At 34.1% G+C, this 15,762-nt stretch overlaps 1 protein-coding gene across 1 annotated transcript in view; it reads right to left on the minus strand.

Annotated features, from left to right (window-relative positions):
- Positions 1-768: 768 nt before the first annotated feature.
- LOC149790481 (uncharacterized) overlaps positions 769-15,762 on the minus strand; it is a 64,013-nt gene continuing 49,019 nt past the window's right edge. Inside the window, exons 7-10 of the mRNA XM_089972531.1 lie at positions 12,220-12,347; positions 10,777-11,346; positions 9,612-9,636; positions 769-5,471 (exon numbers count right to left, since the gene is read on the minus strand). Coding sequence (XP_089828657.1) covers positions 5,176-5,471; positions 9,612-9,636; positions 10,777-11,346; positions 12,220-12,347 — 1,019 coding nt within the window. The 3' untranslated portion in view covers positions 769-5,175. The remainder of the gene's footprint in view (positions 5,472-9,611; positions 9,637-10,776; positions 11,347-12,219; positions 12,348-15,762) is intronic.

Below are 15,762 nucleotides of genomic sequence, written 5' to 3' on the forward strand. Positions count from 1 at the left end.
CAGAATGATACTACCTTTGTCTGCCTCGTTAATGTGTATGTGCTATGTCATGGTAAGAAGGGCTAATATTCTGAAATGTTTGGCTACACTAGATGAACTCAAAAAGAATTTCAGATTTACTTGATGATACATAATATACTTTTACCTATAGTTGACTTTTGAGGCGCATAATCGGTTGTATGCATTTAAGTACTCCAAAATTTGCGTTCATAACGAATTAGCGTAACTATGGTAATATCGCTTAATCTAGTTCATGATCACTTAACGTCCAAACAGTTAATGTATGTATTTATGAACGGTTGATAAAACAAGTAACACAAATCTGCAAGAATGTCTTTCAGTAATTTGTCTATAAACATAGCTATATAGTATGTAATGAGAGGATGTGGATGAAAACTGTACGGTAGGGTATCCTCGGTGCAACAAAAATACCAGTCAAAGGGACAAAAAGTACTTCCCTACCCTCTCGTTACTTTAGTTGATTGTTATTGTTGTAGGATTTTTGACGCCATTTTTCAGCACAGGGTAGGCTATATATGGTGGCCAGTATAAATGGTGGAGGAATAACCGGGAAAACCCCGGAAAGAACCACCGACCCACGAGAAACTAACGGCAAGCTTTCTCACATACCCACATTGGCCGAATCTGAGACTCGAACCCACGCAGACAGTGGTGAGATGGTAATGATCAGAAACGTTGAGCGCTTTATACCACTCGGCCACTCGGGGCCCCTACTTTAGTTGAAGAAAAACAAAAAAGAAACAAGTCTGACAAGAATACATCCTTTTTATTGTTAATTTTGGTTAAGACATTGATTGACAAAAAGAAGCATTGTGACATAAGCTGATATCTTACTCTAATGAAGTTTTTATATTAATCATTATTAATTGCTAATGATAACTGTAACTGACACTGGAAATTACACACTAAATGTTTCAATGGATCATTTGAATTAAGTAGTACAACTTTTCTTAATGTACTGTAATTTTTTCTTATCCACATGAGCAAGTCTCCAAACCTTTTAGAATATTTACGATCGAAATGTCACATTCTGTACATTGTATTGAATCTAAGTGTACCTTTTATTGACAGGTTAGATGCATGTTTGGATGTATGCACTTGAAATATTCAAAACTGTTATTACTATGTAATACATGTTAATATACCATAGTTTATTTATTTTAAAGAATGTGACACGGTAGCATCAGCTCATATTACATTCTACTGAACCATTCTGCTAAACAGGTGTTAGCTGATAATATTATTAATGGGCAAGAAATGTTCAAAAAGAACATCAGAATTAACGTTTTAGGATAAATTTAACAGGCTCGTAGTACATATCCCACGTGTGCAAATAGTCATCCGTACTTATGTTTGTTGTTCCGAATTTCGGATTAACGTGCTACAGAATATATGTGTTCGTATATTTGATCTGTGAGGCACATAATCCGTTGAATGCACTTGAAATACCCCAACTCTACGTCATTCACTAATTAGCTTACTTATGGTAAAATCCATTAATTTAGTTCATAATCACTTAACGTCCCTACATAATGGATTGTACAAAGTGTTGCACCAATGATCAAACCTCACTATCCCAACATTACTTTAAACTTTATGATAACTACTGTACCTTATTAGTTATTTAATCTGTAAATGGCTGAACAGATTATGATAGACATATTTCTGGAAACTTCGTGTATTTTTAGAGGAATAGTTACTTCATTTCCATGTAACTATGTCCTGTTTAATGATTTGTTTTCATGTGCTTTCACTCTGAATAGAATTTTGAAATATCCACATATATTACAAATTATCTTCATTTACCTACATCATACAGATCTTTCATATTAGGTAAATTAGTTTATAGATGTTCAGGTCTGGATTGCTACACTTAACAAGGTGGAATACTTGGATTAGCATGGAAGCTTTCCATGAGTCAGGTGATCATACCAATGTTTCATTAAGACGATGAAATGTTTCCGCCATAAGTTACCATAATTATTACATACCATCGCACTCTTATCTAGCACTGTCAATGACATAGCCTAGAACTTATTTACACGCATCGGCACCACGTTTCCGTGAGGTAGGCCACCCATGAGCTGTATTTTCCTATCACACTAGTATTGTTTGTGGTTAATAGCATTTAAACTCAAAGGATTGTGCCTAAAATACATGTTGTTGGTTGCATCAGAATGGACATTTTCTATCACACTAGCATTGTTTGTGGTTAATAGCATTTAAACTCAAAGGATTGTGCCTAAAGTACATGTTGTTGGTTGCATCAGAATGGACATTTTCTATCATACTAGTATTGTTTGTGGTTAATAGCATTTAAACTCAAGGGATTGTGCTTAAAATACATGTTGTTGGTTCCATCAGAATGGACATTTTGAATGTAATAATATGTGTATACTTACGTGCCTAACTATCTCACACAATAAACTTAAAACAAAGTTCTTGTCATTGTTTTATCAGCCAGTACATATATATGCATTTGAACAAGCATATTGCAATTTGCCGAAAAAATCACAGAGCTATTTTGAATTTCTTACTCCCGAGCAAAATGATGTATTTTGTATACACCCATGCGGCCATTAGTTTCAAATACGGTCATTGGTCACCTTTGCTGTCAATTAAGTTAATTTGTACAGTATATATGAAAATTGAATTCATGTATAAAATAATTCTGAATTTACATTTGTTTAAACAAATTTAATTTACATTTTATATATCAATATTTTACATCTTAGTCATATTTTCAGTTATACAGTATTTTGTACGGGAATACATTTTTACCTGCATTAAAAAAATCCTAAAATTAAAGAAGACATGACAATGCTGGTTTTGGTATCTCTTAGCACCTTGTCTGAAACATGCACCCTGCTGTGCACTATTAGTACTCATTTTCTGACAGCTGTCAAAAACCTTGTTTGCAATGAAAATTAAAAAACAATACTTTGTGAGTGAGTTTGAAAGAAGTGTTGCATGCAAATATAAAAATGTCACTGCAGTTTTTCGAAAAGACGTTGGCAGTATCAGACACAGATCAAAATTTTTACTTGCAGGTCAGTACCCACAAAAATGTTCCCAGTGTATTTAGAGTGGATATATTCCTCTGTAATTTACTTGATTATGCCTAAGTTTCATTTGAGCATTCTTTGTATTGATTTAATGTTAAGTACTCGTTCTTTAGAATTTAATCAATATTGTGAGGCTGTCTATGTGCATTTTGACAATAGTGCGCAGTGAGTAATGAATAATTATTTTCTGTCACAAAGTGAAATCTGTGATACACTGCAAGCTGTTTTGTCTCTAATCCACTCTTGCTAAAATAATACATTGATTTCATATCAAAATAATGCTATACAACATAAAGATTTACATCGATAATCAAACACTGAAGATTCTATTTAATGATTAGTCTACATGTAATAACACATGAAACGCAAAATTAAATATAATAATATGTGTTATCCTGTCTACAAGTCAAGTACACATGTCCATACAGTTCAGGGTTACTTGAAATGAAGCATGCGAATCACACAGCTATGATAAATCTTGCTCATCAAGGCAATGAATTAATGATTTTGATCAGGAGTTTGGTAAATATGGAATATATATGCACTAATGATTAAATAAAATAAACAGAATTAACCCATTTAAAGACAAAATACATGTGTTAATTCACTAATGGAATAATGATATTAATTCAACACCGGCTTACAATCTGTGGCACACAATGCTATATTTTGACCTGTAGGTCTTAGAAAACTAGTAGCAGTACTCTACCATTGTTGTCTTAGAACAGTCCCACCTAATATAAGGTCGTGGGCTTATGTCTATTGCAATGCGGTCCTTCCAAGCAATGTTGCTTAGAACATTATTGTACGTTTACCATCATACCATCCTGACCTATTGTAGTTCCAAAGGAACAACTGATTTTTGTTAAACATATTAACTTTCAGCTTCTTTGTTTTTGGGAAGTCATTTTAAATATGCTTCATTTTTAGTGATTGTGGCACAAAAATGACGACAGATCAGCATCATGATCTGCACAAAATTAACTTTTTTAATGCCAGGATGCATTCCATCAACTTGAGTCAATTATGTTCAGCGGTCCTTTGAGGAAGCCTTTCAAAGACGTTTCTATTTGTAGTAACGGTGACCATCCTTTATGAAATACTATTATCTTTTATAAAAATTGAATTCTTTTATGCATAGTTGATTCCGATCATTTTGACCAAATTATGTATATTTAACAGTTGGGATTAGTAATTTCTATGGTTTTGCTATTCGTTTCTTTGGGGGGGGGGGGGAGAACCTGACTCGCCTGTACAAGTTTCTAAGGTCTTTCTCTATGAAAGGTTTTGTTTAATTTGTTAATTTTGTTTAATAATCGGTGTAGGAAAAGTCATTTTTTGTTGCTAATGGTGGCCACGTTTTATGGCATTATTTGTACAAAACAGAAAGATTTGGTTAAATTCTGTTCAGTACTTATGGACACGCCACTCGAAGAGAGTTCTACATTTGGTAATGGGGATCACAATGGGTAGAGGTTTGGCATCACCTGTATACATTTGAAAGGGCTTCATCTGATGTACCTTTTCTAATAAGTTTGATTTTGAAGAAACAAGCTGCTTAAAGATTTTACTATTATTTTGTAATTGCAACCCTATATGATGGTTGATCGAAATAAATTGCATGAATTAGAAATGTAAATGTTTGTTCTGGCCAATTACCTAGTTGAATGAAAATAATCAAGTGGTGTTTGAGACGATGTTGAAAATATAAATTATTGACAAACAATGGAAGTACAATACGTCATGTATGAAGGGCCATGCGATCAGCAGCTGGTATTGCTTTACAGCCAGTGAGATAACTAATTACTCTCTTGATTCTAACATCTAGGCATATTACTTTCCGTTGTTAGTTTGTCTGTATATTTCATTGTTGCACTTGACTGAATTTTGATCAAAGCTATGAGACATATATCTTAAATGACATGTCAAAGAGAACACTGCTTTTTCACAGATGACAAAAGAAACTATTGTTTATTGTAAGAAAAGTGACATGTATATAATGCTTAAACGTGTTAGTAAACAACAAGGCTTTATCCACAAATTCGATTAAGTTCAGGACATCTTAAACACAAAATCCCTGAACCACAAATTAAAATATCGTGTTCAGGATACTGACATCAATGCCAACACATCTGCAGGCTCTCTCCAGATTTCGAAATGTGGCCTGGGCCGCATTTTTGTGTACCCATTCTTGCAAGATCTTAAAGCACTGCATTGAAATGGTGGGGTTTTCCATTTGTATCTGCTCAATTCTGGACAACGAAACATCCAATTCAAGACCTAACTGAAGAAACTCCTTGCCAATTTTCATGGAAAGTCGGTTCAGTTGCTTCTCCAGAGGAACTGTATCCTGGATATTGACGGGAAGGCATGAAGGTACGGAATCTGAAATATAGTAAATTATAGTTAGTGGATGACATATGATAAACATTTCAGCAAGAAACAATGATAAAAAACATTGCAGTTAGGTGACCTTGAAACATTACATAAGGATGGGCATATATGTCACAGAATGCATGAGCATTCTTCATCATGATTCATCCAATGCATGAACAATGCTCCATATAAAAGTTAAGGAAAGGACATACGCATATCGTTAACAGTACGTCATACTGTCGTAAGACCATCCCATGTTGCCTGTGCAGAAATATTTTCTTCTCTATTATTTACAGTGGCAGTGACCGTCTGACACAACAACCAATGTGCTTCTTCCTTACCTACAGTGCAAGCCATCCAAAAAGATTTCTCCACGTATGTAATCTATACCTAATTCGTTGTGCAAAAAGCAATGTATTGTATTAGTTGCAGTGCCCTTGTCTTTGTACCGTGAACTATTTATTATATTCCTTACCCATGTGCAAGTCACTCACAAAGTTTGTTAAGTTCTCAGAAACCAAGTTTTTTTCTTTCAGTCAAGTTGAACTTGATAATTGATCTTATAAGATCAATAGGTATCGTCATTACCCAAGCTGTAAAATATCTAAAACCTTTGACAGGTGTATATGGTGTACAACACTATTTATTGTGCAGAAATCAAACTGATAGCAGACAAACAGATTTATGCATGGACAACACCCCGACATAATACATGGAGAAAAATGTTTAAGCAAACCGCATATTGCTCATAACTGACTTTGACTCCATGGTCAAACAGATGAGCAAGCATGTTATGGAAATCAATATTCCTAGCTTCCTAATAATTACTGCCATGTATTAATGTGTTTGGGAAATATTAGCAAATACAACCGTAACTTGAACTAAAAACAAATTATCTATTACTGGGACCTTCACTGTAAGGAATAAGGTGTGAACAAGTATGTCAAAGAATTAACGTCTTAGCTTCATAATAATATATGCAAATTACAATATAAACTTTTTCTGTTCAAAGTACAATAAAGCATGGTATATGCATGCTTCTGATAAACGATTGTGACAACTGCATTATTAATGTACATTGAACTGCCGTTATGTTTCAGACTATGGTATTGTTGCAGAAACTTTAAGCCGGAAACTTGGAATGAGTGAAAATTTCCAGCTAGTAACAAGTACACTATTACTATATTAAGGTCTATATATTCATTGCTAGTAAAGCAAAGCAAGTTAGGTTATATGTCATACTGCAAAATGTATCCTCATGGGCCTTATACATCGATACCTGTCACCCTTAAATCTATGAATTTATTGTCAAATCGTGCATCAATGTTGCTGAACCTAAAATATGTAATAGTTCCAAAGCTGTCAACGATATATCATGAGTATATATTTTGCTTTAATAGTGTTTGCTTCAAAAGTTAAGAAAAATGGCTGTTTAAAACAAAAGTGTTCTACTCGTTACATTTTGATTTTGACACTATTTTATTACTATTGTCCATCCGCTTTGCCCTATACTGACGTGGCCGTAGAACTATTACCACGTAATTAATTATGATTTATGTTATTGATGAAGGTTTGAAATTCAGTTCTAGACTTGTATTGCTGTTTTGGTCTCATCGTTTACTCTAATTTGTGCAAAATGTAATATTGGCAAACTGCCTGATGTATTTCGATTGGTACATTGAAACCAATTACTAATAACGGAATTACATCAGATTCTTAGTCTTACTACATCATGTATCCCACATGCTAGTCATCCCAAATGACCTTGAAATTCTAGATTGAAGTTTGTGTTCTGTGAAGCAAAGATCACTAGCAATATGTAGTTTTGTCCATTCATTTAATTGTTACTTCAATCACATCAATATATGCAAGTCTTGGTTTCCCTACCTACCTGTGTTTTGGACACCATCTTAATTAACTGAAATGCACCTACTTTCAATTAAGAATTGGCACCACTTTCATTTATGACCATCTATGCATGATAATACGTGCTGTAGTAAAACCATCATGTTCATATGATCATTCATTCAGGAGAAGTAATTACAATAAGATTGTAAAGGTGGTTACTGCGGTGGCCACATTGTATGTGTAAGAACCACGATATGCACCTGAACAAGCTATACATTATAAGAAGCATTTTATTAAAATCCCCATATTAATTCAGAAGGTGTAGCCATAACAAGATTTTGCAATTGTCAGCAGTTGCAGCTGTACCGGATGCTTTAGCAGAGCAATTTGCATTTAAGACAAACATGACCTGGCACAAAAGATATTTAGTTAAAAACCCTCTTGGAACTATGATATTGTATTACAAGATAACAAATATATCAGATAGGCACCAATTTCATTTAGAACCAGCTTGGTTTCAGACGAAGACTTCTGGTGAATTTCCCATGTTAATATGACGTTCGTTCAAAAGGATTATTGGTATAGTCGATGAAACCTGTCTTGCGACATTACCCTTTCTGACAACGAAAAACGGTGTCCCAAGATGGGTGTATTTTCATATTTATAGAAGAGTACCAATTTTTGAAGGTCAATTTCAACAGGTGGAAGAGAACAAAATATTCCCAATTACTACACATGCATTTTATTCTTTATTCCTATGTTTCAGAATTAAGGTAATATATTTTTCCCCTGTCCAGAGTTTACCATGATATGTTCATACATCTCCAAATCACTTTTTGTTTAGTTAGGTACGATAAAGAGCTATTCGTCCTGTGCATGAATTGGAATGTACCGGTTTTGATCATGTTTCAAGTAAATGTGGATTATGTATATACCAGTTAATGAAATCAAAAGACAAAACTAACATATCCTTAAATAAAATAGATCTATTTAAACGCACAACTAAAACACTTAAATCTCCGACTACATAAATATATAAACGCGAATAAGAAAACATGAAACAGACTGCACCACAGTGAACAAATGGAGGCTGATTATTTGGGTTTAAATAACGGTAATATGAACAAAATGAACAAAAAACAAGAATGTTTTAAAATGAGAATCGGGTATGGAAAACAAAAATCACATTTGTAATGATAAGGAGATAGTCTTCATTCACACCAGGCATTATGTTTCCATTTCATTGTCAAACAATATACCCGATCATTGAAGTGAAACCCATTCAAAATAATTATAATCAGGGCAATTTTCGCGTTTGTGGTTTCACACAAGGCAAATAACAATACAAACGTTTGAAATTTTATCTACGTATTTGTGACTGCTAGTTTTGAAGGAGTAATGGTTTGTGATGCTTGGGATTTACAGGACGTCTACACTACAATGGCTGTTGATGACATGTGCATGGACTTTAGTCTAGATTACGGACTCTAATATACGATCTCTACCTGCAACACACGTTTTTGGAGCACGTATTCAACTTTCGCTTCATGGTGTCTTCTTAGCAGCTTCACCCTCATAAATGGTCATGGCTTCAAAAATTTAAATAAATGATAGTAGTGTTACGTCTGATTTTGCGACGCTTCTACACATGACAGTAGTGTTTCAGATGATTTAGCACTGTGTGTGTCAACACACCTAAGCGTTCACGGTAACGACGGATTAAATTAACGCCTTCTATGTCCATGGTGCTACAAAAATGTCGTTGATAACAGTGTCGAAATGCATTTATTGGCAGACAAACATGGTCGCTGGTTGAATTATGTAGGCAGTCGCTGACGACGGTGTGTTTATATAATAAAATCAACACATGGAGCACGTGTGGTCTTACATAGCAGATGGTCGCATACAAAAGAGGTCAGTGAAGACATGCTTTATTGTACAATGGTATTTACGACGGCTGCCATGTTGGTAATTTGGAACGTCTGGTCAGCACCATTTTATTTAGGAACAACTACACATCGTCAAAGGTCTTCCGTGAGAATCTCACATTGATAAAAAGACTCATTTCAAGATGACGGCCATGTTGATCATTCTGGATGTATGAGCAAATATATTTCATTTAGGACAATTTTAGCATAAAAAATGTATGTAAAGTTTCCTAATAATTCTCGAAGAGGGTTAGAATAAGTACAATCAACAGTTTTGCTAATAGATGAATGGATGACGTATGGTTGATAAACGACCCCATAAGCTTCTCGTATATGACCAGTAGAGCTAATGCGTGTACAAATATTAACTCACCAACTTGAACGTGTCCTGCTGAAACCTGAAAAACGATAACACATATAAGTTATACTTGCATTACGACAAATAATAAAGAAGCTATTCACTGCAAACGAATACATACCTTCCACTAGTGAGATACGCTGAGTAAACAAATACCATATACAGTTGACAATATCATTAAAATCATATCTCCTTGTAATCGGACAATTAGCAACCACCAATTTCAAATAATAAATATCAAACATCGCTGATTACGTAGTATACTTAACAGGATATTCTTGCTGGAAGCACCAAGAATTTCATAAAAAGAAACAAAGCATTGAAAACACTGACAAACTGGAGGGTTTGCTTGTTATTAACTGATATGCGATCAGATGGAAGAATATAACCATTGATATTGCCATCCATGGTTATTTTCATGTGTCACGTGGGAATTTATTTGAACTTAGTCTGCGAAATTATTGTGGATATTTACTTTATAAAGTATTTTTAATATGTTATCATTAGTAGCTGCTACTAGTTTAATTATATACCTATATTTTAGTTGCATTCCTTGCTACAAACGTTGCATGAAAGGTTTTTGGATCTATAATTTTGTTAGTGATGTTATAAAAAACATACAGTGTTGATGCTATGAGTAATATAAACTATATCTGGTAAAAAGAATGAACACTGCCACAATCCCGAAGGAATTGATGGGATTGAAGTTCTTCGAGGATAACAATTATCTGTGCCAACGTTTTGATATTCTGTGTAATCATTACATTTCTTGCTGTCAAAGAATTTGCTAATTCTAAAATGTCACATACATATGTTTAATATTAATAAAATTTGTATCAGTATATTGAAATTCACATGTATCTTAAAATAAATAGGTCCATTAGTAAATCTTTCACCATTAAAGATGCATTTCAATAAATGTTTTGGTCTCAGCCAACGTTTGGGAAAACAAATATTCCTATGTTTATAGTAGTGGACAGTTTTGGTTTATTTTATTAAGTATTAACACGGGTCTATATGGACAAACATAAATTGTCAACCTACAACCCATCTGCACCATGTCAGTTTTGATGACTTACACTAATTATAAAATAGAGAACAAGTTATATTTTCATGCATAAAGTTCTCTGTCGTATACATTATCGTATAGTGTTCGAAAAATGTTTTCTTCATCACTAACCTTATCCTCAAACCAACATTTGAGCAGGTCCTGTGAAACGATCACATGACTCTGGTCTTGGCAATGACAAGGCAGTTCTTCATTCACTTGGAGCACTGGCACCGGTTTAACGTGGTCCACGGAACCTCCATCACACATAGGACACTGGATACACAACTCAAATTCCAGGCTCAAGCAAAAGCAACCACGAATTTCAGAGATTTTCTCAGTGATGAACTCCCTGACTTTGCTACAGACCTTGGTGTTTGGCGTTCTCTCCTTGATTCCCAGTCTGGTGATCCTTGCAAATATGACATACTCCGTGAAGTGCAAGTATAGCCTGTGAACAAGGTCAAGGTCAAATATGCAGCAGCCACAAAATATCAGATTTTCTGACTTTTGCTTGGCAATTGGCCAGCAAGCCAAACATGCAGCGATAAGCCTATGAAAAATGGGAGGAGGCAAAAATTTCTCCTTGAAGGCATAACACAAAACTGAAGTGCTCCCCATCTGAGGGTTTGGTTTTGGGATGATAAATTGTCTAGGAGTTGACTGGCGAAGCATGCAGGGAGCAATGCAATAACTTTCTACCTAGAAAATGTAAAGGATATGATCATTTAATATAATACATAAGTAAAGATATTAAGAGTTTCCTCAAACAGTAATCGCAAGCAGTTTTGTCACTTCAACGTTTGCGCCCACCATCCCCCAGCCATTATAATAATATTACTTTTTCTTGATTGTCCCCCACTCGGGCTGCAATTCAATGGTCATGCATGGCACTTTTAACCCTCTGATCGTCAGTAAAGTGGAGACATGTGTAACAGCGTAATCTTATCAATTTGAAAACAATTTGTTCACTGTCCAACACAGATGGACATGTTCAAATTTGTTGCTAGGTATATCGATAATTTGTATAGCTTATTTTTAATTATATAACGAGTATGACTAAAACAAAAACTCCAATGTTAGCCTTCCTTTCCATAGATTTGAATTCATCTAAATACACCATTTGAAAATATGTTTTATTGTTACTTCACATCAGAATATCAAATAAGACATGCAATTATTTGTCTTATGTAATCCTTTTTGTAATTACCCAACTTGGTGAATTATTTATCAGGGCACGCACATTTTCAAATGGTGTATTGAATGGCAACACTGCAATGAGGCAGTGGATGTAAAACCCTTTGCCAAAGGACATACACTATAAGCCGACGTGAGGTCTAATGGGTATCAAATGTTACACATTCATGTCCAGAATACTAATCACTAGTCCAATTGTATTCATTAGGTTACAAGAATTAGGCTTGAAAGCAGCATTGTCCTAATTATTGAATTCATCGCAGCAACTTTAGCATCGAATATTAATTTAACTGAGAAGAGGTAATGAAATACCGTTTCAAACATTATACAAGAGTCTTGCATCACCTATCAGAACATCCATGTGTTATGTTCACTAACCTTGACCTCATCTCCACTTTCACTGAAAGCTCTTGGCCTTGCCACAATGTTCAGCTGCTCCATTAGCAGGAGGATATGCTCTTTGTTGTCAAAGAGCTCTGGGTTTTCTCGTTTTGTCCAAACAGCATCTAGGAGAAGGTGAAAATGTAATTCATTATCAGATCAATGTAACTTGAAAAAACTTTTTTTATAATTTACGACTTATTTTATAATCAATTCAGCATACAGAGGTCATGATGTTACAAGTTTATAAATACGTAATTTGCACGTATGTAACTTGCATTGTCAAATGAGCAATAATTTGACAAAATCGAACAATATATGAAATATGAAACAAAGCCAGATGAGACTATATTATGGCCAAGCTCCTTTTTAAATCAGAAAGAAATAACAATTTAACACTCAACATTATCGAAATGTTGATGACATCTAGGGTGGAGAAGGAAACAATTGAGATACAGATGCAATGTGATCGCTCTGTCATATTCTACCAAGATCTTATATTAAATGATATCACATCAGTCTGTAAATCTGAACATTCCCAAAACATTTGCAAGGGTTAAAACTGATGCAATATTATAATGCAACAATTTCAATACCATGCAATTCCATCTCGCCCCTCATAATTTCTCCAAACCACTAAGCAGTGGCCGAAGCTTTGGGTGTATATATGATGCCTGTTCAAAAAATTTGGAAATGTAATTGTTATTTTACATCCAACCCATCACCCCAGTTGCTTAGTCAATAACAATGAGAATTTTCATGCAGATAGTTACCATTAGGCCAATATACCTACACAATGACATGACTTTCCACCTAGTTTTTTATGATGAGATAAGATAATAGATAAAGGCATGGACAAATAAATGGTATGAACATATCAGAAATAAGCTTCAAAAGGTAATTGGATACCAATATGACAATATATGAAAATCACGATCCAGAATGTCAATATGCTATGCACTGTGTAACTAATTACACGGGCATGAATATGATCTGTATTGTGAGTGAAGGTATTGGGTGACAATATGAAATGTACAGTGAAACCCTGCTATAAGACGATACCCGGGTCTGCAGAACGCCATCCCATCATGTTATGTATTACATTGCGCCATAAGCACACATGTCGGTGAACTGAAGACAATAGTTTATGTGCATCCTATTTGCTATACAAGATTAGCGATGGTGGGAACAAAACTTTGGAATTTATCGACACGGTACTCATTTTATAGCATATTAAACAAGAGTTCTTTAAAGTAGTTATTACATATTGATATAAATTTTGGTACAAACATATAATGTATACATAATGAGCAAATTACTTGTAAATAAAGTATGTGTACTGACCAATCGCCAGCCAATCTGATTATATTTATTAATATTAATTCTATGGCAAGTGTGCCTAGATCCATTTGACAACATCGAGTTAATACCATCACACTGAATTTGAAACTCTGTATTTAGGAAACATTTGTTGGACATGTCTTAAATTTTAGATTTCTAACCAGCAAGAAAAGACATAAATCAGGCATTGGTAGTTTCTATAAAGAATCATGCAGTTATTTACTTTTTTAATGCATTTTCGATTAACACTGCAACCATCGCATATAATTGACGGGACCCAGTAAGAGAGCAAGCCATTCAATTGCATGGGTAAAGAGTAAAATCCTTCAACCATTTGAGTCAGTCTATTAGAGACGATGATAGAATACGTACAGTATATGCTGCATTAATTAAAAATGTATTTAAAACTATGAATGTGCACTATTGAGATGAAAATTGGGAGTTTTATGTTTAGTTATTTTAGCAAATTAAGCAGATCAAATGGCTTCATTTAAGTAAAGATCAACGGAAGTAGTACCAGCTATTTGTATGTTAATTTAGTATTACCGTTTATTTTGTCTAGGAGTAATTTGGAACTGTATTTTGTCCTTGTCAGTAGATGCCTAGGATGGCATTTACGGTTTATTGTTTCACGTAAACATGTGAGTAAATTAGTATATAATTTTGTGTTAGACACATTTAAGTCGTCTGTACTGCTTGGTTGATTATATAAGATGACTACGAAAACGCTTATTGGCTGTTATATTTCCTGCATTGACCAACAACTGTATAGAGGATGCACTGAAGACAAAATCAAAGACTTCACAGCTTAATTGTTGATAGCTCGATAATACTTAGTTTAACAATTATCAGCATTTAAAGAATTCGTCTTTCCAAACAGAGGCAAGAATATACCTTAGTTCTTTGAGAATACAAAATATTTTTCCAAAATATTAAATCAAATAGATTTTTTCTTTTGGCTTAAGGCGGTGTAATTTTTCAAAATCGGGTGAAACTATTGTTTACTTGGTGCTATAATGAAACGTTTTATGTCGGGGTTACGCTGTATTGTGTGAATGATGATGTAGGGTGGCAATTTGACATGTATTGTGTGAACCATGACATTGTATGGAAATATGGTAGGTCTTGTGTTGCTTCAGAATAAGATGCATTGTGCAAATCAAGATTTAGGAGTTACAACACATGTACCGATATAAAATATTGATATTTCTCAGGACAGCTAAAGAAGCATGGGTTGTAGTTGGCCTAGATAACTGTTGACATTCAAAGCCATCTCCATATAGACAGTTTCAATTACGTAATGTTACCGAACATGAAAATAATGAAAATGTCAAGATACATGTGTGATGTCAGGAGGATTGCATTTTGGGAGAAACTATTCAGACCTTATTTCCCGGATCATGTAAAAACTTTATATGTAAAGCCACTACATATGGTTAGACTAAAATAGCGTCTAAAACTCTGTTTTAATTAATTTTCTCCTTAAATATTGAAAACTGAATTATTGTCATCTACAAAAACCTAAACTTTAGAAATTAAAACTCATTATAAGATTAACTTAGCAACATTTGTCTGATATTACTATCGAAATTAGCTGTCAATGTTGGACATATTGACCAGTATAGGTTAAAGTTATTTCTGTTGAAAACTTCTATACTTAGCATGGACTTGATACGTTTCTAGGTAACAAATGTGTTACTGTTCATATTTACTACAAAGATATGTTGTAAACAGTGCACATCAAAGCATTTTCGCTTTCGCAGATATTTTCTTTGAATGTAGCACAACAATGTCACTACACATGTACCTGGGACCATGAACATGGTTGCACGAGAGTTTTTAAAAGTGAAATTAGATATGGATGCAAGTAAAGCTTTCCCTACAAAGTATAGTAATTTATACATATAGGTATATATGAGTGTATGAGTGAGAGAGAGAGAGCAAAACAGAGAAACGTTTGAGAGAGTAATAACGTTATTTGCTACGTATATATAAAAGGATATTGCATGGTTAAGTTAGGCATGTTATATTTTTAAATTTTGTTCTATTTGATCTTTTACATTCAAAAATATTACACCGTACTAACATTTTATAATTAAAATGAACATAAATACATTTTGTTTTATGGGATTACCCTCACGTATGACGTTATTATATCACTGTTATTTCACAAATATATATCTAAAAAATTGTTCCATT

This window comes from Sinohyriopsis cumingii, chromosome 10 (assembly GCF_028554795.1).
Source record: "Sinohyriopsis cumingii isolate HCF-2022 chromosome 10, ASM2855479v2, whole genome shotgun sequence".
In the NCBI taxonomy this organism is placed as follows: Eukaryota; Metazoa; Mollusca; class Bivalvia; order Unionida; family Unionidae; genus Sinohyriopsis; species Sinohyriopsis cumingii.